At 37.4% G+C, this 21608-nt stretch overlaps 1 protein-coding gene across 1 annotated transcript; it reads right to left on the minus strand.

Annotated features, from left to right (window-relative positions):
- Positions 1–5350: 5350 nt before the first annotated feature.
- EMC7 (ER membrane protein complex subunit 7) lies at positions 5351–21522 on the minus strand. The gene is made up of 5 exons (XM_045450142.1): positions 21157–21522; positions 15318–15437; positions 10911–11049; positions 9562–9642; positions 5351–5814 (listed from the first exon to the last, which is right to left on the minus strand). The coding sequence occupies exons 1-5, from the start codon at positions 21387–21389 to the stop codon at positions 5662–5664; spliced, it is 726 nt and encodes a 241-aa protein (XP_045306098.1). The 5' UTR covers positions 21390–21522; the 3' UTR covers positions 5351–5661.
- Positions 21523–21608: the final 86 nt, after the last annotated feature.

A 21608-nucleotide genomic window follows, 5' to 3' on the forward strand; every position in this document is an offset into this window, starting at 1 on the left:
TAGCTTGTGAGAAGCCCTAGAGGAAATAGCAGGATTCACACCAGGGGACCAGTTGGTGAGCCTGGGAAATTTTTAACTTCTGTTTCCTCATCTGAAATATGAAAATACTAATAATTACAAACTTTTACTGAGGACTTAGGCATAGGGTTGGTGTGGATATTAAATAATACCTGCGAAGTTTTCTGAAAAGTTCTACTCATGAAGCAGTTATTTCCCCCATTTTACAGTTGAAGCTTTTGACCCATTTTACACATAAAACTGAGGTTCAGAAAGGTTAAGTAACTCTCCCAAGGTCCGAAAATTAGCAATAGGACCCATTCATTCAAGATGGACCTGGAGGCAACACGGTCAATTTGGCACTGACTGAGGGAAAAGGAGGGGCTTTCAGCAGGCTGGAGATCATTTTGGTCAGTTCTGGAAAAGTGTGTAAATGAGGACACTTGGATTCAAGTGACAGAAACCTACTGTACAACTTCTGAAACAGTAAAACACAGAAACACTACATTATAAGATCCAGCAGAGCTCCGTGGAACCCGGGGACAAGAACACAGGCATCTCAGGAAAGAGTTTGAACAAAGGTTCGGTTCTCAAAATTCATCTTGCATTTCAGCTCCTCTCTGTGCATCTGTTCCTTTCTATTTTTTTCTCTTTGGAACTGTTTTCCCTTTTTGTGTGTGTGGTTTGCATGATAGAATACATAGCCATGAATACCTTGCAAGTTTATACGTTGCCATTTCTTCTCTAGTCTCTCGGTTTTAATTTCCAATTCTCAAGGAACAGCCGTCGGCCTAATCTGGGTGAGATGCTCTTCCTAGAAAAATCAGCAATACCCATAAAAGCAGGGCCACCTGCCACAAACGCAGCTGCTCAGAGAATACTCCTGTGGGCTGCACCCAGTGCTCAGGGGAGAGCCAGTTACAAGGGGCAAAGTGGATGACAACCCTACAGATAGATGTACATTAAAGAAAAGAAATTGCTTATTTTCAGTTTTTCCTCTCCCTTCTCCACAGCCCAATTTTGCTGGTATGTCTCATTTCCTTCTCCATTAAAATATCGATCTTACCGTGCTTCACATTCTGGGGAAAAAGAATTCACTTTTTGGGATAGGGAACTGTCAAGTGGGTATATATATAAGCCATCCTCAGAGGTGACTTTTTGCCCAGTGTGTTAACTCCAAGAAAAGCAAATCTCATAGTCACTAGCATTTCACAATTTCGTTTACCATGCCAAGAAATTCTTCACAACAAATTCCTTCTGCTGCGATTTAAGTTCATTTCCTTTCTCAGACCGCATGGAGTGGTACACAGCTGATTAGAATTGGCTTTAAAGAGATTAATAGGCACTTGAGAACCCCTCAGCATTCTCTTCACCAAACTGCAAAAATTACAGACCCTTCAATACTTCCCAAATTAGATCTAACTGATATAGTCATGAGGTTAGTAGAACCAATATATGAGTATCACTCACTGGCACGTTTTCTCTCAGCCTTCTTTGAGTATCCTATTACAGAGGATAAAACTGCACGCAGGACTCACCTCATCAGGAGAGTTGATAAGTAAGGGGTTAGGGCAGAGGCAGTGAGGGAAGGGATTCAAGAGGCCTTCACAGAATCCACTGCAAGAAGACCAAGTGTGCCTCCATGTACCTCCATGAATCCAGCAGCTACTCTCTCCATCCCTCCCTGGGGGTCACCATGGTCCTGGGCATTTGCTATCCTCTTTGTGGGTCGGAGTCCTTACTTTGGTAGATTCCACTGTTGATTCTGCTTACCTGTGGCTCAGGGTCAACGTACTACTTCCTCTGATCCAGTACCACCCAACTGATTGGCCAAGTCCCACCCTCAGTCCAACCAGCTGTGGGTGGGAAGGCAGGTCCATCCAGTCCTGTGGAGAGATGAGCGCAAAATGGTATTTCTCCTTCCTTCTTATGTGTAATGCACAAGACTCCATGATAGCAGTTTTTTGCAAGGAAGCTTTCCTTATACATCTTCTCACGGTCCTTTATGGATCATCTCATAACGGTTCTGAATGATTCCATTTCTCACTCTGCATGCTGAATTTTCATGATCATTTAATTCTAAATATTTTCTAATTTTTTTAGAAAAAAATTAGTTATTTAGAAGTGTTTTTAAAATACTCAAATTATGTAGTAGGAGCTCATTAAAAGTGAGTACATTATACATTCATATATATGGAAAACTTGATTTCAAAATTACCTGAGGAGGTACACTTATGAATCTTCAAAGTTACTAGTTTACTAAATTTTAGTGGAATTACATGCCCTATCAAACGCTCTCTGTTGGAAATGCTGTGCACAGCTAGTTTTTATGCCTTTACTCATTCCTCTTATTTACTACTTGACCTTCTTAATTTACTCCTCCCTGTTCTCAGGCATGCTAGCCTGGCTGGCTCAATCCTACTGGACTGTAGCCATCATGAATGGCTTCAGTTCCCCTACACTCCCATAATAAAGTTATGTTACAAAGAAAAAAGAGATAAGCTAATATTTGAAGCTATTTGAGGAGGGATTTTTTTTTTTTAATTTTTTAACCTTTATTTACTTTTGAGAGACACAGTGTGAATGAGAGAGGAGCAGAGAGAGAGGGAGACAGAATCCAAAGCAGTGTCCAGGCTCTGAGCTGTCAGCACAGAGCCCAATGCGGGGCTCAAACCTATGAACCATGAGATCATGACCTGAGCTAAAGTTGAACACTTAACCAACTGAGCCACCCAGGGGCCCCTAGGAGGATTTTTTTTTCTAAAATAGTTCTTTTATTCTCACAGACCTTACAAACTAAAAAAAATCTGATGCTAAATGATGACAACAATCATATATACAATGCTAAAAGAAGAGCACAGTACAACTAGGTCCTGTTTCAACATACTCCTTAAACTGAACTAAAGGATTTAGCCACTAGTTTCTATTGTATTCCCTTGAGATTAGTACTTAGAATTTTTGTTGGGTTTAAATACAAAATGGCACATAAATAATTGTAAACATGCAAAAGCAGGTCTATACGTAACCTGGAAGGCAATAAACAAAAATAAAAATAGTTGGATTAATTTTCTAAGATATTCAATAAAAATATTTTCAATAGATTTTTTGAGCACTTCCTGAAAGTTTGAGTGACCACTTAAATGACATTATTGACATTCCTCATCAGGACCTTGAAAGCTTTCCAATTACTGAAAAGTATGGTGAATGGTTGCTTCTTCTCTCCCATTAGAGGAAACATAAGAGAGAAATAAGATATTTTGCTACTCTGGGCAAGCTAGGTAAAATCCTGAATCTTTTCAAAATGTTTACCAGACTCAAGGTGAGTCCTGAGGTTTTGACTCCTAAAACACTGCTTGAAAACTTAGGAGGTATGGATCCTCCCTGGAAGTTATTCTGGGCACTGAGGACTTCCTGGCAAGAAAAGACAACAAAGATCTGTTTTGCATAAAGTCACTACTCAGGTTTAACTTAGTAGATGTGAAAAATTTTAAAACACAAAGCTTTTATTTAGGAGATATATGTAAACTGAATCTAAGAAAGGCCCTAAAGAAGAGCAAAATATTACTTTGCCTCCAAATGATGAATAACAGCAAAAAGAATCAAAGGAAGTGGGAAAAAAAGAAAAATTTGGCACTGATATATGGTTTTTGTGGATAGGAAATAATAGGACCAGGTTAGAACTATAGTGGATTTTTAGATCTTGAAAAGGAATTTACAGGTTTAATCCAAATCCTTCAATTTACAGATGAGGAAACTTAAGGCCCATTATTTTATTCATTCAACAAACATTTATTGTGTGCCTATATATACGCTCAATGCTGGAAATACAACAATGAACAAAATAAAATATGGTTCAAAGAGGGAAGTGACTTGCCCAAAGTCACAAAATGCAAGTTAGCAGCTAAACAGTCTCTTTGCACTGAACCCAATATTGTCCAATAAAATACAATAATTTCTTCACTTGTAAGCACAATAAGCATTTGACGAAGGTTCCATGCAAAGATAAGATGTTCATATACAACTGATATAATAATATTCCATAATATAAGGGATGTATATATATTATATTCAGATGGTTTTAGAATCTATGTAAAATAACCACAAACTTTCTTAATTAAGATATGAAATCATTTCCTTGAAAGTTCTTTTTAATTTTTTGGTCATTAGATATTCTATGTGCAAATTTTGACACCCCAAATTTTCAAATTTTTCAAGATGATTTCCAGTCATATAACTATGACTCTCACTATATCCTGTCTCCTTTAAATTGCAACTTTCATTCAACTAGCATTCTAATATTTAAGTTATTTTCAATAAATGACTCCATTTCCAAAGACCTACCTAGTTCTACCATTGCCCAGTTTCCCCCCTTAATCATTCATAGCTTAACCAGTTTGGTAACTTTAGCATATAATAATACAAACACTATATGAGTTAATAAAATGTCCTGTATCAAAGCTTATGTCTTTAAAAGAAAACCTATGAACCTCATTTCAAAATGAACAATTGTACCTACTACAAAAGGGTAAATACGAGTTTGGAATATTTTTTTGTCATTCTGGCAGACTTAATAACCTTAAGAAAGCAATAGGGGAGTTCTTTATCATAGAAGAGAATAGGAGACCTTTACTACAGTAATACTATAAATAGTCTGAGTTCCTTTTTAATTAAAAACAAAAGGTATGAAATTTTTATAACTTATTGACATAAACTTTTTGAGATAATCCTGATTGGAAAGTAATATTTACACTCCAACAACTCTGAAAATCAATGATGAGAGAGACGAGAGGATTTAAAAGGTACCTGTGCTACACTACCAACGTTACAACGTGGAGCTCTGAGGTTGATTTTCCATCCTCAGTCTCCAGAAGGCTCTCCTACTGCTGCACTTCCTTCCCCTGGCCACGCATTCCCTGTTATTATTTGGGCTTCCTCTTTCCATAATAAGCTCTGTTGAGGACAGCCACTGACATTCTCCATCTCTGAATCCCTCCTTGAAGTACAGCACATAGCTGATACTCAATGAATCCCAATGATGGTAACAAAAACTTAAAAACTGGTAACATCTACTCTAATTCATATATCCATACTCTGAAACTAACTGTAATAACACAAATTAAGACATCAGAATTTGGTTCTACCTCAAACATCAGGAAATGTTAAATGCAGGGCAGGGCTGATAATTTTCAAGGTCTGGCCATTAAAAAACCCAATGGTTCATGCTGCTCTAAAAATAGCAACCACTTCTTTTTAGATAGGAAAGATCAATTTCAAGCTTCATATAATGAAAGAACAAAGCTGTCTGGAATAAAAGAAATATCAAGTAAAGAAGAAATGACAAGATAATTCTATCTCTGGATTAAGACATTTTAATATACATAATGTATAGAACTTCATATAATTTATTAATGTCATTTTCTATAGGACACTGTAATTAATTCAGTGACATCAATATTGACCTTATACAGACAAAAGATGAAAGCTGGGTTTTCTTGTGCACCAAGTACAAAACACGTGCTAAAGAATTACCACACACAACAGTTATAAGAGATCAACTTTAAGGATGACTCAAGTTTACAGTAGTTGCTTCACGGTTTTCCCTCAAGGCTTGGATGTCACCCAGTGTTGCCATGTCTGTGCAAATGCAATCTCTGGACTGTCCAACTACCTCCTTTTGCCAGCCCCACTTTTGCCTGTTTTACTGCTGCCGCTGCTCGATTTGCCAGATGATTTTGAAGAGAAGAGTCTTGTCATGAACTCAGAAACATCAGGCAATTCATGGTTGGAATTCAGCATATTCATTGACTGTTCCATCTCCTGCAAGAAGACAAAGTACAATAATACAAAAGGCACTGGGATCCTTCAAGTCATTTAACAACTAACATTTCCATCAAGGAAGAAGAGGAATAGAACAAGTAGAAGCTACTGGTTCTCAGCAATGTTATACCCAATAGGACTTCAGAAACCACGTTTCTTTCTTTTCTTCTTTCTTTTTTTCTTTTTCTTTCTTCCTTTTCTCTTTCTTTCTTTCATTCACCTAATTTATTGTCAAGTTAATTAACATACAGTGTACATAGTGTGCTCTTGGCTTTGGGAGTAGATTCCCATGATTCTTCGTTTACATACAACACCCAGTGCTCATCCCAACAAATGCCTTCCTCAATGCCCATCACTCATTTTCCCCACCTCCCCAAGCCCTGCCCGCCCCCGCTCCCCCCATCAACCCTCGGTTTGTTCTCTGTATTTAAGAGTCTCTTATGGTTGGCCACCCTCTCTGTTTGAAACTATTTTTCCCCTTTCCCTTCCCCCATGGTCTTCTGTTAAGTTTCTCAGGATCCACATAGGAGTGAAAACATACATCTGTCTTTCTCTGACTGACTTACTTTACTTAGCATAATAACCTCTAGTTCAATCCACGTTGTTGCAAATGGCATGATTTCATTCTTTCTCATTGCTGAGTGGCATTCCATTGTGTATATAAATCACATCTTTTTGATTCATTCATTCATCAGTTGATGGACATTTGGGCTCTTTCAGTAATTTGGCTATTGTTGATAGCACTGCTATAAATATAAGCATTGGGGTACATGTGCCCCTATGAATCAGCACTCCTGTATCCTTTGAGAAACCATGTTTCATACCTCCTTTATACTACTAAGCATTGTGATCCTTTAATAAATGTCCAATAAATCTTGCCTAGGGTTTGATTTGGCTTATGTTTTCATAAACAGTACTTTCTATTATTATATGTGATCATATTCCTGTCATCTCATTTTATGCTTTTCTTTTTTTAATTTTAGAGAGAAAGAGAGAGAGAGAGAGAGAGAGAGAGAGAGACCATGAAGTGGGGAGAGGGGCAAAGGAAGAGAGAATCCTAAGCAGGTCCCGTAAGTTCCATGCTCAGTGCTGAGCCTGAAATGGGGCTCAATCACATGACCCTAGGATTACGACCTGAACCAAAATTGAGAGGTGGACACTCAACCGAGCCACCCAGGTGCCCGTTATTTTATGTTTTCTGATTAAAATGCTTTCTGGGGCGCCTGGGTGGCTCAGTTGGTTAAGCAGCCGACTTTGGCTCAGGTCATGATTTCGCAGTCCATGAGTTCAAGCCCCATGTTGGGCTCTGTGCTGACAGCTCAGAGCCTGGACCCTGCTTTGGATTCTGTGTCTCCCTCTCTCTCTGCCCCTCCTCTGCTCACTCGCTCTCTCTCTCTCTCAAAAATAAACATTAAATAAATAAATATGCTTTCTTACTGTTTTAATGGGTGTTTTCTTTCCTTTTTAATTTTTTTTTTTTTTAACCTTTTGAGAGAGAGAGAGTGTGAGCACAACCAGGGGAGAGGCAAAGGGAGAGACTCTTAAGGGGGCTCGATCTCATGACCGTGAAATCATGACCTGAGCCGAAATCAAGAGTTGGACGCTTAACCTACTGGGCCACCCAGGCGCCCCTAAATGAGTGTTTTCTTAAACTCATGCTTTCTTTAAATGCATATAAATAAGAATATCAGAGGTGCCTGGGTGGTTCGGTCAGTTAAGTGATCAACTGTTGATTTTAGCTCAGATCATGATCTCATGGTTTGTGAGTTTGAGCCCTGTGTGGGGCTCTGTGCTAATAGCACGAAAGCCTGCTTGGGATTTTCTCTCTGTCCCTCCCCTGCTCGTACTCTCTCTCTCTCTCTCACAAATAAATAAAAAATCATTTAAAAAAAGAATATCAATCTTTAATTATATATCAAGGCTATTAGAAAAGTTCGGAAAATAACTACAGTATTTCCAACACTTAATTCCTAAGGCCCTTAGTAGTAAATCTATGAATACTACTATGGACCTTAACAGCATCTAAAGCCAGCAATAAAAATGTTACAAACAAATCACTAGCAGGACCTCATAAGGATCTGGCACTTTTATTTTGAGGTTTTGTCTTCTCTCTATTTAGCCAACAATCAATAAAGTATTGTTCTACCTTCAACAATATTGATGTAACATATGCTACATATGAATTTTATGTAACATTCCAAAAATGAACTTAAAATAGTATTAGTTCACACATGGAAAAAATAGCAAATATTATATTATCTCTCATGTAAAGTTGAACACCACTAGGATATTAGCTTAGGCTTTCTCTCCAAAGGTAGAATTTATACACGGGTTCTCAAGGAGAATGTGCTTTTACAGATATGGACAGGAAAAGAAACATTATAAGCATAAACCAAAAATGCTAACATGCTCCCCCCGAAAAAAAAGTTAACATGCCCTCATAATCAAATATATATCGTAACAAGTCTTGAGACCCTGCAAAAATATATCATCAAATCTATGTTTTAATCTGTTCAATTCTGAAGCTCTTGAATAAAGAACTTTTTATACTGCTTACTATGTGCAAAGCACTTTGCAAGGAATGAACTTTTAATCCAATGTGACCTCTAATGTTTCCTTCTATTGATGCCACAGAGAGTTACCTGGCTTAACAGATACCAGGATTACACAGGATGTATACTTTCTGACCAACACTGAAGCAAAGATGTCAAATTTGGCAATGAGACATCATGAAATATCTTAAAACTTTCTTTAATCATGAAGCTTTTTCTGCTGTTCCAGCTTGGAATAAAATGCCTTGCCTTCTACAGAACTTAATCACCTACTACCTCAGCAAGTATTTTTATTTATTTTATGCATATCTTATTTTCCCATTTAAAACACAAATACACTCCCTCACCCATACACCCACAATCCTCTGACGGCAAGAGAAAGTATTTTATAAAGCCATGCTATTTCCTACTCTTGACTCTGAACTCATTGGCAACAGGGATGATATATAATTCATTTTTGTATCCTCAGTATCCATAACCTAAATACTGATTAATAAATGTTCATTCAGCAAAAATAAGGTGTCAACACATCAATATATTACATACAGTGGAAAAACTCAGAACTCAGGAGGTATTTGTTAATCATTTCCAGGTGGAAGAAAAACAATGGTTTAAAAAAAATTCTGAAGATTTTATGGAAGCCAATATTTCAGAGAGACAAAGTAGTGGCACTAAATTTGAAGCATCTTATTTGGCAATCCTCTGCCCATTGCCAAACCAGTATAATTTGAGGGTAAAGAGTCTGGAAGTCGCTATTCTATTTTCTTCCCTTGGTTATCCAAATTTGTGTGCGTGTGTGTCTGAACGCATAAACTAAATGTGTACTCTGAAGAGTTTTGTAAAGTAAAGGTAAATTGTAAGAAGCTATCATTTTGCAAACTATTTGGATTGGACTACCAGGATTATTATGCATTTCAACTATTTAACAAGTGAGGCACAAAGAGAGCAGTACTAAGCAGTGTTTTAGCTGTACGAAGAGACCCAGGCTTTTATCAGGCAGAACCAACTGAATTTATCTGGTCCAATGGAAACAACTAACTAATACCAGGAACATAATATTGTATTAATACAACCTCTGAATAAATTTGGCTTGGGAATTAGGATAAAGCTAAAAAACCCAAGCCATTCAGCCACAATGAATGATTCAGGCATTGGAATATGGTTCAAAAATTCACAGTGGGGGCAATCACCTTACCCGTCTCATGTCAGGATCACTTGTGTTGACCACTTTGGGCAGAAGCACAAATATCAATAATGGAAGAACCATCATCATAACCTATGGAAGAAAAAAAGAAATCCAGAAAATGTTTTTCCCCTTTAACGGCAGAATAAAATCTGCATTTCACAACCCATGATGAAATTAAAGATTCATATGTTATATACAGAATAAACCTAGCAGCACCACCCCAAATCTACTCACTCAGCCTGTGTGATACAGGCGCTAATCAATGTCTGACTACTGTAGAGAAGAGCCTTATCTATGTGGATTTGGAATTTATAGACACCTCGCTTTATATTTGTGCTTACAGTTTTAACACAAACCGTTTGCAAACGTAACTATCTATTCACTTTCTTCAATCTGCAGTCTGGCATTGGGAATAGCGACTCTGATGGCCAGCTGGTCTCTTTCCAGATGACTTTATGGTTCTTGAAGAAAATATTATATTGCCCCTTTAATGTACATTCTCTCGAGACTGCAATATAGTACTAGGTGACTAGTTTTGAAAAATGACCTAGAAGCTTTAGCACTGTATAGGTTTCCATGAATTTCAGAAATGAGAACATGGAATCTATTTCTCAATAAACTTTGGAATCTCATTGCTGGTTTCTCCTATCCACTCTACCTTTCTGCTTCTTTACTCCTGATAGCAGATTCTAGGTACTATTTATTCCTCTCAAAAAATGTACAGTCCTCAAATATTCCTGTTTGTGATCTAAATAGCCATCAGCAAGGACTATGATCACCACTTAGACAATTACAAGATAATAATTCAACTTCCAGAAGCAGGAAAAAAAAGTCAATTTGTTTCTAAAGAATGTATTCTATTAGTGATTTATTATTAATGGATACCATAACATCATTTTTATACCAGGGATTTAAATTACCACAGAAAAAATTCTCTGTTTACCACACATGTGAAAAAAGGAGAAAGACCCTTACTCAAGCCATCAATAGTAGCTGATTAATAAATGATGGCACATTCATCGGTGGACTTATATGCAGGTAGTATGAAGGATGAGACTGCTAATAGGACTTACCACATACTCTTATTCCATTTAAATTTTAAAACATTTCATCATAAATAAGTATTTATCCCATTTCTGTTGCACATTTCAATATCAAATCTATTGTGCAATTCTCACCATATTCTTTTCATTAGTATTCCTAAAGCTACTATTTTTATGAAATCAATAAACTTCACATTTATCCTTTCATCTAACAATCTGACCTCAGCTTTCTTTCTCAGAGGGGCTAGAAATTTTCAAATTCCTAGATTCAAATTAGAGATTTGTAAAGATGTTTAACTGTAGCCTGATACATACCATTGGGTTCATTAGAAAGTCTGTCCAGCCCCACGATTCCCTTTTAATAAAGTAAGAAGGTGGGCCTGAAGATTTCATTTGGAGAGGATAGGGAAGTCTGACCACTTCTGATGTTTTGATGTAATTCACATATCTTGCTCTGATGAAGCAACATGAAAAAAGCATCAGTAATTTTATCAAAAACATTACTAGTTAAAAGAACTGCTTATATTAACAATGCCTTATAATTACCTTTAAAATTACCATTTTTCTAAAATGCTTTGGCATCTAAACTTTTGATCTTAAAAATTGGATTAAAGCAGCTTTATCTGTATTTCTAAAATATTTAGCAAAATGTAGAGAGAGAGTCTTAGTTTCTAGCTGTAACTCTTGTTATTACCTAGTCCTGTGGGGCTAGACAAGTTCTTCTCTGGATATATCAAAAGCTCTTTTAGAATTCTTTTAACTCTAAAGCTCTTTGATTATATTTAATAATAAATTAATTTTGTTATAAATATACAAAAATGTTGTATTTTATTTCTTTGGCTGTCTGGAGATATGCATTAATGAGCACACCCAATTTTTAAGTCTAAAATTTTGCAGAAAAAAATTATGATTTAAGAAAGTCCTGCAACAGTACCATAGGTAACACTACATTTTCACCAGAGATGTCACTAATTTTAATCAAAACTCTCAACATGTTCATACATGTTCCAGGCTACTTTTTGAAAACTGCCTCCTCTTTTCTCTCTCATTTCCTCCCAGAACTTCTATTTGACACCAGTTAGAACTTTTTCTTTCTTTCTTTTATTAAATTTTTGGCAGAGCACAAGCAGAGGAGGGGAGGGGGGAGACCAGATCCAAAGCCAGCTCTGAGCTGACAGGCTGACAGCAGCAAGCCCGATGTGGAGCTCAAACTCACGAACCGCGAGTTCATGACCTGAGCCAAAGTCGGACACTCAACTGAGCCACCTAGGTGCCTCTAGACCTTTTCATTTTTTACTCTGCATCTTGTTAAATTCTTTCACAGTGCCCATTCCTTTATGTGTACTGTATTCTGGGTAAGTTTTTTCCTATCTGTCTTCCAGTTCACCAAACCGCTGTTCAGTTGTTTAACATATGCATTTAATTTTGTATTCCAAAGCCTGTATTTATTGTAGAAGTTCTATTTTATTCTTTTTCAAATATCAATGGTCTGTTTTTGTAGTATCTTACTCTTACAACAATAGATCTTTTATTTGTTTAGGCATTTTAAATATACTTTAAACTATTTCATAGTCCATATCCAATAATCCTATTATATAAGGTTCTTATATATCTAATTCATCTGCTGACTCAATGTACATTGTTTTCTTGGGTATTTGATAACTTTATTTATGTGTGGGCCTGAATAGAGAATATCTCCCTGCAGAGAGTTTATGCATTTGTCTTCACCAGGAGTTCAGGATTATGACCAGGGATGATCTTGTTAATTACACAGCTTGAAAGTTTCTGGATCATGCAGGAAGTAATAAGTTCACACCCCAAATTTCAGTGAGGGAGGACTGTGACTATCAAATTTCAGGAGAGATTTTCCCCTTCAAAAGGCCAGGGCTAGATTGGGAGACTAGTGGATTTTAATGCCAAGAGTCAAAGGGGGAATCGAGTCTTAGATCTAATTCTCGCCCAAAGCAAGCCTAAGGCTTACCTCTTACCTACATACTGCTAATAAAACCTAAGCATTTTGGTTAGAATATCAAAACCCCCAGGTAGGAAAGTGGTTTATGGTTTGTCCCCCAGGGATTTCCCTTGCTCTTCTGGGAGCTATATATTTAAAAGGAAATGTCTGTCATGTTACCATGCATGCTTACAAAATACTGGGTCAAGAATATGAGGATTTTATATGAATCCCATCTGCTCTCTATTTTGTTCCACCCCCAATTATTAAAATGATAAGAGCCTCATTTTTTTACCTATGCTTCAGGCATCCAATCATCAGGAATGGAACTGAGAATATGAATCCCACTGCTGCAACCAGTCCTTAAATGCTAGAGCAGGAAGTACTCTTTACCCAAAGCAAAAAGCAAAAAACTTTATATACAGAAAAATATTTCTATTTGCTTAAACTACTTAATGCAAAATTCAGAGCAAAAGTAAATAAAAATTATAGGTGTTAACAGACAAATACCCCCTTTTAACAACCTTCATTTCCTCCAGTACTGTTTTCAATATTAAAAAAAAAAAACTTAAATATGTATATAAGTATAGTGCAATCAACACACCGACCCATCTCCAAGCTTCCAATTCTAAAATATATAAAAAGTCATAAGTCCTTTAAAGTTTAAATTTAACATTAGAGAATTTTACCTATATATTTCCTTAAAAATCTTTATGCCTTTAAGACATGAGAAATTTGATACCTAATAAGGTTCATCTACTCTGAAACAATTCATTTATTCTATCAAAAAATATTTATAAACATATTTACAAGACATTACCTTCAATTCAAGTTTCACCCTTGCTCTAAATAGCCAAGAGCAAGAAATACGATTAGAATTTGGACAAACTAGACTATTCTAAGACAACAATTTAACTTCAAATGGGGGGGGGGGAAAGTAATTTGTTTTTAAAGAATGTATTCTTAGTGGCATCATAATATTAGTTTCATGATAATGTCAAGAATTTAAATTACTACCAAATAATCATCTCTGATCACCACACATGTTAAAAGAGGAGAAAGAAAACCCTACCTGTCCATTAATGGGCATCAGCATCAATGGACTAATATTCAGCTGATATAAAGGATGAGACAGTTCTATGTGTGGCTCACTCTATGTGAACTATACCATATTTACATATACTTTTCAAACTTTCAATGTCCAAAAAAAACCAAAAAAGGCAAAGAAAGAAGAAAACATTTTAGGCATAAACATTAATGCCAATGTAAATGTTATGGTACTAACTGACCATATCTCTATTAGATGAGCTCAACTTGGAGTCTCTACAAATCAACCTAAATATTTTTGGAACATATACCAAAAAGGTCAGTCATAAAACAGAGTTCCTCGAACCCCAAAATTATTTTTGCCTTTGCGAGACCTGTGCTTTATTACTGCAACAAAGAGTTATTTTGTGATAATTCAGAGAAGAGACATAACCACTTAAAAATCTTTCATATTTGCCATCATACCTCAATAAAGCTAGAAAAAAAAAGCAAATAAATAAAATTGTTTCATATATTTCCTGGTCATTAGGCCAAAGAGACAACTACTGGCATGGGACAATAAAAAAAAATAAACCAATAAACTGGAGTTACAACAGAAGGAATCTGAACACTGTGGACATCTATACAACGGATTCCAACTGCAAATGGATTTGTGGTATTCCACACACAGCCTGAATTTGTCCAGCATTCTTTTCTCCTCAACTTCAAAGCATGTGTTCATCTACTTAGAAATTCTGAAATTTTTTCCTAGTGTGCCAGCCTCTGATACAGCCCTTTCTTCTCTTCTTATCATGATCCTCACATAGATATAAACTTATATCTTATATATAATCTTATATAAAACTTATAAATCTTATATAATCTTATATAAAAACTTATATATAATCAGTTTTCTCAAACAAAACCAAATTTCCACTGCACACTAAATATTTCAGAAAGAACTGTAGAAATTTCTAGATCAATACAACTATTACATAGGTATTAAGGGTATTATGAAAATATCCCAATGAGAAACAGGGGACGATTAATATTTCTAATTTAGAAAAGTTAAATTATTTCCCACTTTAGGAATCCCATTTCAATTACAACTTCTATAGGGCTTTTGCTCTCATAGTAGGTAATCTTGCCTCTTCTCTATATACTCATATAAAGGAGCTTTAAAATAAATTTTAAAGCAGAGAAGGAGGAAGTTCAACTTTATAATATTATCAATGCACAGATTAAAACAACATAAGGAGGGCACCTGGGTGGCTCAGTCGTTAAGTATCTGACTTCATTCAGCTCAGGTCACGATCTCATAGTTCGTGAGTTTGAGTCCCAATCAGGTGAGCCTGCTTCAGGTGAACACCAGCCCCGCTTTGTTGGGTAAAAGCCGTTTTTCTCTCTCTCTCTCTCCCCCACCCCTCTCTCTGCCCCTCATGGGATTCTCTCTCTCTCTCTCTCTCTGCCTCTTGCTCACTTGCATCCTCTCTCTCAAAACACACACACACACACACACACACACACACACACACACACACACATATCAATATAAGGATATTTTAGGGGGAACAGAGTAAGAAAAATTTTTAAATTAAAAACAATATAACGATATTTTAATTGTTTTAAGGAATACCTGTAATTTAAATGAGAAAACTTTTCAATCCTAACTATAAAATCCAAAAGGAATATAGGAGGTATTCAGTAGTCTATCCTTTAGTAAAAACTACATCAGGTACCCTTACCTCATTTTTCCTTTTGAAGTGATATCCACCCGGACAGGATCAAACCTGTAAGCTGGAGATATAACTTCTACTACATAAGATCCAGAAGGTATATCATGAACCACAAAACTCCCATCTGTCCTAGAAAAATGAAAATCGTATTTAGACACTTTGGATCAATAGCTTGTATTCTTCTTTTAAATCATGTTAACTCCTAAATCAACTCCCCCCAAAATGACGTTCAGAGCAATTAGCAAAAGAAAAAACAAACAGACAAAACCCCACAAAAAACTGGCAAGAATTGTCCCTACACTTCAGCTTCCATAATCACACTGCCAGGCTTCTGAAAATAGCCCAGAGCACTCCACAGGAGCAGAGAATCCTGACATAGAAAATACTTCTAATTCCTTCTATGAGACAGTGATATAACAGGAACACAGTTCCAATTCTGAAGCCATATCTTCATTCAAGGGAAATTACCACTTTACATTATTACTACAGTATTAGGGTTCCCATTTTGCAATACCCTGCAACAACTTCTTAATTAAAAAAAAATGGCTGGCACAAAAACAGATACTCAGATCAAAGGAACAGAATAGAAAACCCAGAAATGGACCCACAAACTAATCTTTGACAAACCAGGAAACAATAGCCAATAGCCAAACAAAGACAGTCTCTTCCAGCAACTGGTGTTGGGAAAACTGGACACAGACATGCAGAAAAATGAATGTGGACCACTTTCTTACAGCACACACAAAAATAAATTCAAAATGGATGAAAGACCTAAATGTAAGACAGGAAGCCATCAAAATCCTCGAGGAGAAAGCAGGCAAAAATCTCTTTGACCTCAGCCGCAGCAACTTTACTCAACACGTCTCCAGAGGCAAGGGAAACAAAAGCAAAAATGAACTACTGGGACCTCATCAAAATAAAAAAGCTTCTGCACAACGAAGGAAACAATCTGCAAAACTACAAGGCAACTGATGGAATAGGAGAAGATATTTTCAAATGACACATCAGGTGAAGGGTTAGTATCCAAAATCTATAAAGAACTTATCAAACTCAACACCCAAAACCCAAATAATCCAGTGAAGAAATGGGCAAAAGACATGTATAGACACTTCTCCAAAGAAGACATCCAGATGGCCAACCGACACACGAAAAAATGTTCAACATCACTCATCATCAGGGAAATAGAAATCAAAACCACAATGAGATACCACCGCACACCTGTCAGAATGGCTAACATTAACAACTCAGGCAACAACAGATGTTGGTGAGGATGCAGAAAAAGAGGATCTCTTTTGCATTGCTGGTGGGAATGCAAGCTGGTGCAGCCACTCTGGAAAACAATATGGAGGTTCCTCAAAAAATTAAAATAGAACTACCCTACAACCCAGAAATTACACTACTAGGTATTTACCCAAGGGATACATGTGTGCTGTTTTGAAGGGGCACATGCACCCCAATGTTTACAGCAGCACTATCAACAATAGTCAAAGTATGGAAAGAGCCCAAATGTCCATTGATAGATGAATGGACAAAGAAGATGTGGTATATATATATATATATACATATACAATGGAGTATTACTCAACAATCAAAAAGAATGAAATCTTGCTGTCTGCAACTATGTGGATGGAACTAGAGGGTATTATGCTAAGCGAAATTAGCCAGTCAGAGAAAGATAAATATCACAGGACTTCATTCATATGAGAAATTTAAGATATAAAACAGATGAACATAAGGGAAAGACGCAAAAACAATACGAAAACAGGGAGGGGGACAAAACATAAAAAAGACTCTTAAATATGGAGAACAGAGAGTTACTGGAGGGGTTGTGGGAGGCGGGGTGGGCTAAATGGGTAAGGGGCATTAAGGAATCTACTCCTGAAATCACTGTTGCACTATATGCTAACTTGGACGTATATTAAACAATAAATTAATTGATTTTTAAAAATAAATGGCTTTTTTTCTAGTTTTTGTTTGCATTTTGTTGTCTTTCTTTCTAAAAAATGGGGTATTAAGTACCATTTGTTCCACTTGTTACAAATAGCTCCCATCTACTTTGGTTACTTTAGTTTGGATATATAAAAGTCTAACGTGTTTATGTAGTTAAAATCACCTGCCTTTTCCTTAATGATTTCTTCTAAGTCTTCTAGACTTAGAAAACCATCCCATCAAGAGCTGATAATTTCAGGTTCATAGATCAAAATTAATTTGTTTTGATAATGAAAACTGACATTCTGAGGAAAAAGAAGTTTCTGTTTTAGGAAACAAATGATCCTAAAAGGATTGGCTTTATCAGATAATTCTTAGCATAATATATTAAATAATCCTTCTTAAATCATTAGACTCTCTCAAATTCTGAGGAAAAAGAAGTTTCTGTTTTAGGAAACAAATGATCCTAAAAGGATTGGCTTTATCAGATAATTCTTAGCATAATATATTAAATAATCCTTCTTAAATCATTAGACTCTCTCAAAGCTAAAGCAGTAATTGATTCTGCAACATGCACAATATTTACTAAAATGTAAGAGGAAAACATATTCCTTGCTACTTCAAAATACAAACTAAACTAAAACAGAATCGAAATAAAGACACCAGCATGCCTGGGTATCTCAGTCGGTTAAGCGTCCAACTCTTGATTTCAGTTCATGTCATGATCTCACTGTTTGTGGGATCAAGCCCCTCGTCGGGCTCTGTGCTGACATTGTGGAGCCTGCTTGGGATTCTCTCTCTTTCTCTCCGCCTCTCCCCCACTCTCTCTCAAATAAATAAACATTAAAAAAAAAAAACGTAAAACATCAAGTTCACTTATTACTAGGCTGGATGTCTTTCATTTGCCCTTTGGACCCACTCTCCACCCTTCTCTTTGCAGACTGGAGGAAGGAAAGAAAGAACATGAGCTTAGCGTATTTTTCCCCAGCTTTCTCCCTGAGAAGCCACCTGTGACTTGTTTTGTCAAGTGACACTGCTCCTCTCAAGGCAGTCCTTTCTTCTACGTCCCAGTAAACTTTACTTCCCCTACATCCTTCAAGCTCAGAGGTGATAACAGCCTTGAGGCTGTAAACTCTAGAGTACTGTACAGTCTGGTTTCCCTACACCATGACTATATTGTTTAATCCTTTCATTCGATTTTCCTGGAATTATTCTAATTTGAGTGTATCTTCTGCTTCTTCACAGGACCCTCAGTGAACAAAATTTCACAGCATTTTTCTAGGTCCAGAAAAAATTAATTAAAGCAATGACTGTGCAATGCAAATAAGAGAACTAACTGCCCAAAGGAAAAAGCAAATCTATTTTTCAACCTACAGTAAATATTTTACTTTAGAAAGATAATATACAAATTTTATAATGAAATTTTAAAACTTGGTTTTACAAATGGACTCTGCAATATGTAAGCCTTGTTGGATCCTGATTTAAAGAATACATAAAAGCATTTTTCAGATAAATGAACGAGGTATTAGATGAAGTTATAGCATTATTATTTACTTTATTAAATCAATAATAGTATTGTGCGGTTTTTTTCAAGCCCTTATCTTTTAGAGACACATAATTATGTTTTTTCACTTGAAATTATATGATGTTTAGGATCATATTTAAATATTCCAGGGAAAAAAATTAAGTACAGAGGAGACACTAAAAAAAAAAATGGTAGACTGGGATGGGTACCTAAGTATTCACTAAACTACTGTTTATTTTAGCGTATGTCTGAAATTTTCCATAATAAAAAGTTCCAAAAAAGTATCATGCAGAATTTTACTATGTCAAAAAACTGAAAACTACCTAAATGACCCCAAAAAGAAGATGTCTAAATAGATTATGATTTATGTACACAGTGATGAGAGCAAGCAGTGGCACGAAGCATCCTCAGTCAAAACTCCCCTCATCTCCATTAGCCAAGACCAATGCCACCTCCAACAAACATAAAACTGCATGCTAGTTATGCATAACATGTACAAGAAAAATTACCTATCCCTCTTTGGACAAGTTCCCACCATAAGCTCCTCACATTAATTTTAAGCTTTCTACATACAAATGGAAGAACATGAAATGGTATCAGAAGCTGCTCACAAAATATTAACTGAAAGAAAAAAAAAACCAGGTTACAAAGTACTATATATTTTACTATTAAAAACAGGTCATATGATTACAAAAAGACTGCAAAATATACACCAAAATGTTAAGGCTTGCTACCCCTAACTTGTTATGTTTTCTTCAATAAACAGAATATTTATACATATTTTAATTTTTTTTAAGTAGGTTTCAAGCCCAGTGTGAAGACCAATGCCAGGCTTGAACTAAGAAACATGAGATCAAGACCTGAGCTGAGATCAAGAGTCCAAGGCTTGTGGCGCCTGGGTGGCGCAGTCGGTTAGGCGGCCGACTTCAGCCAGGTCACGATCTCGCGGTCCGTGAGTTCGAGCCCCGCGTCGGGCTCTGGGCTGATGGCTCAGAGCCTGGAGCCTGTTTCTGATTCTGTGTCTCCCTTTCTCTCTGCCCCTCCCCCGTTCATGCTCTGTCTCTCTCTGTCCCAAAAAAAATAAATAAACGTTGAAAAAAAAAGAGTCCAAGGCTTAACCAAGCCACCCAGGTGCCACAGCATACACATTATTTTAAAATTAAAAAAAAAAAATTTATGGTTTTTAAACTAATTATATTCTGCACAAAAGAGAAGCCAAATGGTCAATTTAGGCTAGTTTTCCAAGGCTTAAGAGAGTTTTTTCATTAAAACATCATTACTTAGGGCAAACTCTAAAGAATACCAAATTCGCAAAGACAAATAGCATCAAAATACTGATTGTAACCTTGTTGTCATTATCTATTAATCTGGGATTCAAATTCTCATTCAACAGCACCTGGATGATCTGAATATCTGCAAATCAGATTCAGAAGTGTCCACATTTAAGTTGTCTGGGTTTCAAATATCATTTGCTGGTGGACAAACCTATCAAAGAAACATTTCCTTTCCTAAATATTTTCTTTCAGTTTGTAGTTTCACCTCCCAAGAAGTGATTGGAAGATACAAAACATCACATTTGTACCTAAACATCTGAAAAGCAGGCTGCTGCAAAACTGGAGTGCTAATAAATTCACCAGGTCCTTTAATATAGGCTGAAATCCTATTCTGCTAATAGCTAGAAAAGACAGAAGCATATAAGCAAATGTAGAGAAACCCCAGTCTCACATAAATACCAGCAAGTGTAATGTTGCAAATCCCTCGATGAATTCAACTGTAAAAAAAAAAGAACAACAATCCCACCTCCAGGCAAAAAAACGGTGCTTTGATTAGGGACTTCAGGGCCCATTAATTTGAGAAGCGGCAACGTTAGCCTCCCAGTCTATGCCATCATAGAAGTCCCTTTGGGCTTTGAGAATTCCCATTTGTTTTTAGCATCTTTCTACACAAATCAAGCTGCCAAAAGACTGAAACGAATGCAAAAAAAAAAAAAAAAAAAAAAGGCCAGATTCCATGGAAGCTAGATGAGATGCAAAGAATTCAGCATGAGACAAATAAGGGGCCCACCTGTCCCCAGTGCCCAAGAGTGGTCGACCCCGTATGTGGCAAAAATGGAATTGAAGAAAACTGACCCCACTGCGCTGGCCCGGGGGCAAGCACCTGCCATCCTCATTTCCGAGGTCCAGGGAGTGGAGTGAGGGGGAAACGGGGGGGGGGGGCGGGGAGAAAGCGTCGGGCTGCCCCCCCCCCAAGGTCTCCCGGCACACACCGCTAACGGCGCCCGCCCCTTCACCCTCTGACAGCGACGTCGTCAGCTCCTGACACCTGGCTCTCCTAGAGGGAATTCCCTTCCGGCTTCCACGCCAACCTCTTTCCCGCTGCCCACAGGATGCTCACTTAAGGAACCCGACGTGCTCTTCTCCGTCTACCAGCACTCGGGCTGCCGAGATCCAATCCTGGGGCTTCACCCCTGGAACAACCGCACGTCCCTCAATCTTGAAGCGATCGCCTATGCCGACCCCAATCCCTCCTGACCCATCGGCCGTAGCCCCAGGCAGCTCCGAGCTCTGGGCATCCCCTGATAGCAACAGCAGAAGGACGAAAAAGAAGCCCCACAGAATGGCCGCCATGACAGCAGCTCTCAGCGGCCAGGCCGGCCCCGGAAGCCTTCCCAGTCTCCCAGTCGTCGCCGCCGCGGCCCGATGTCGTCATCACTGCGCACCGGGTCTTGGCGCGAGCTGTGGGCTCAAACCCGAGGGAAGGACTCTTGGGCCAACCGCTTTGCGAGGCGGAAATGAGGCAAGGTACTACCGCGAATCCCCGCGCTCGAGATTGGAATGCGGTGAGGA

Source organism: Leopardus geoffroyi, chromosome B3 (assembly GCF_018350155.1).
Source record: "Leopardus geoffroyi isolate Oge1 chromosome B3, O.geoffroyi_Oge1_pat1.0, whole genome shotgun sequence".
Lineage (NCBI taxonomy): Eukaryota > Metazoa > Chordata > Mammalia > Carnivora > Felidae > Leopardus > Leopardus geoffroyi.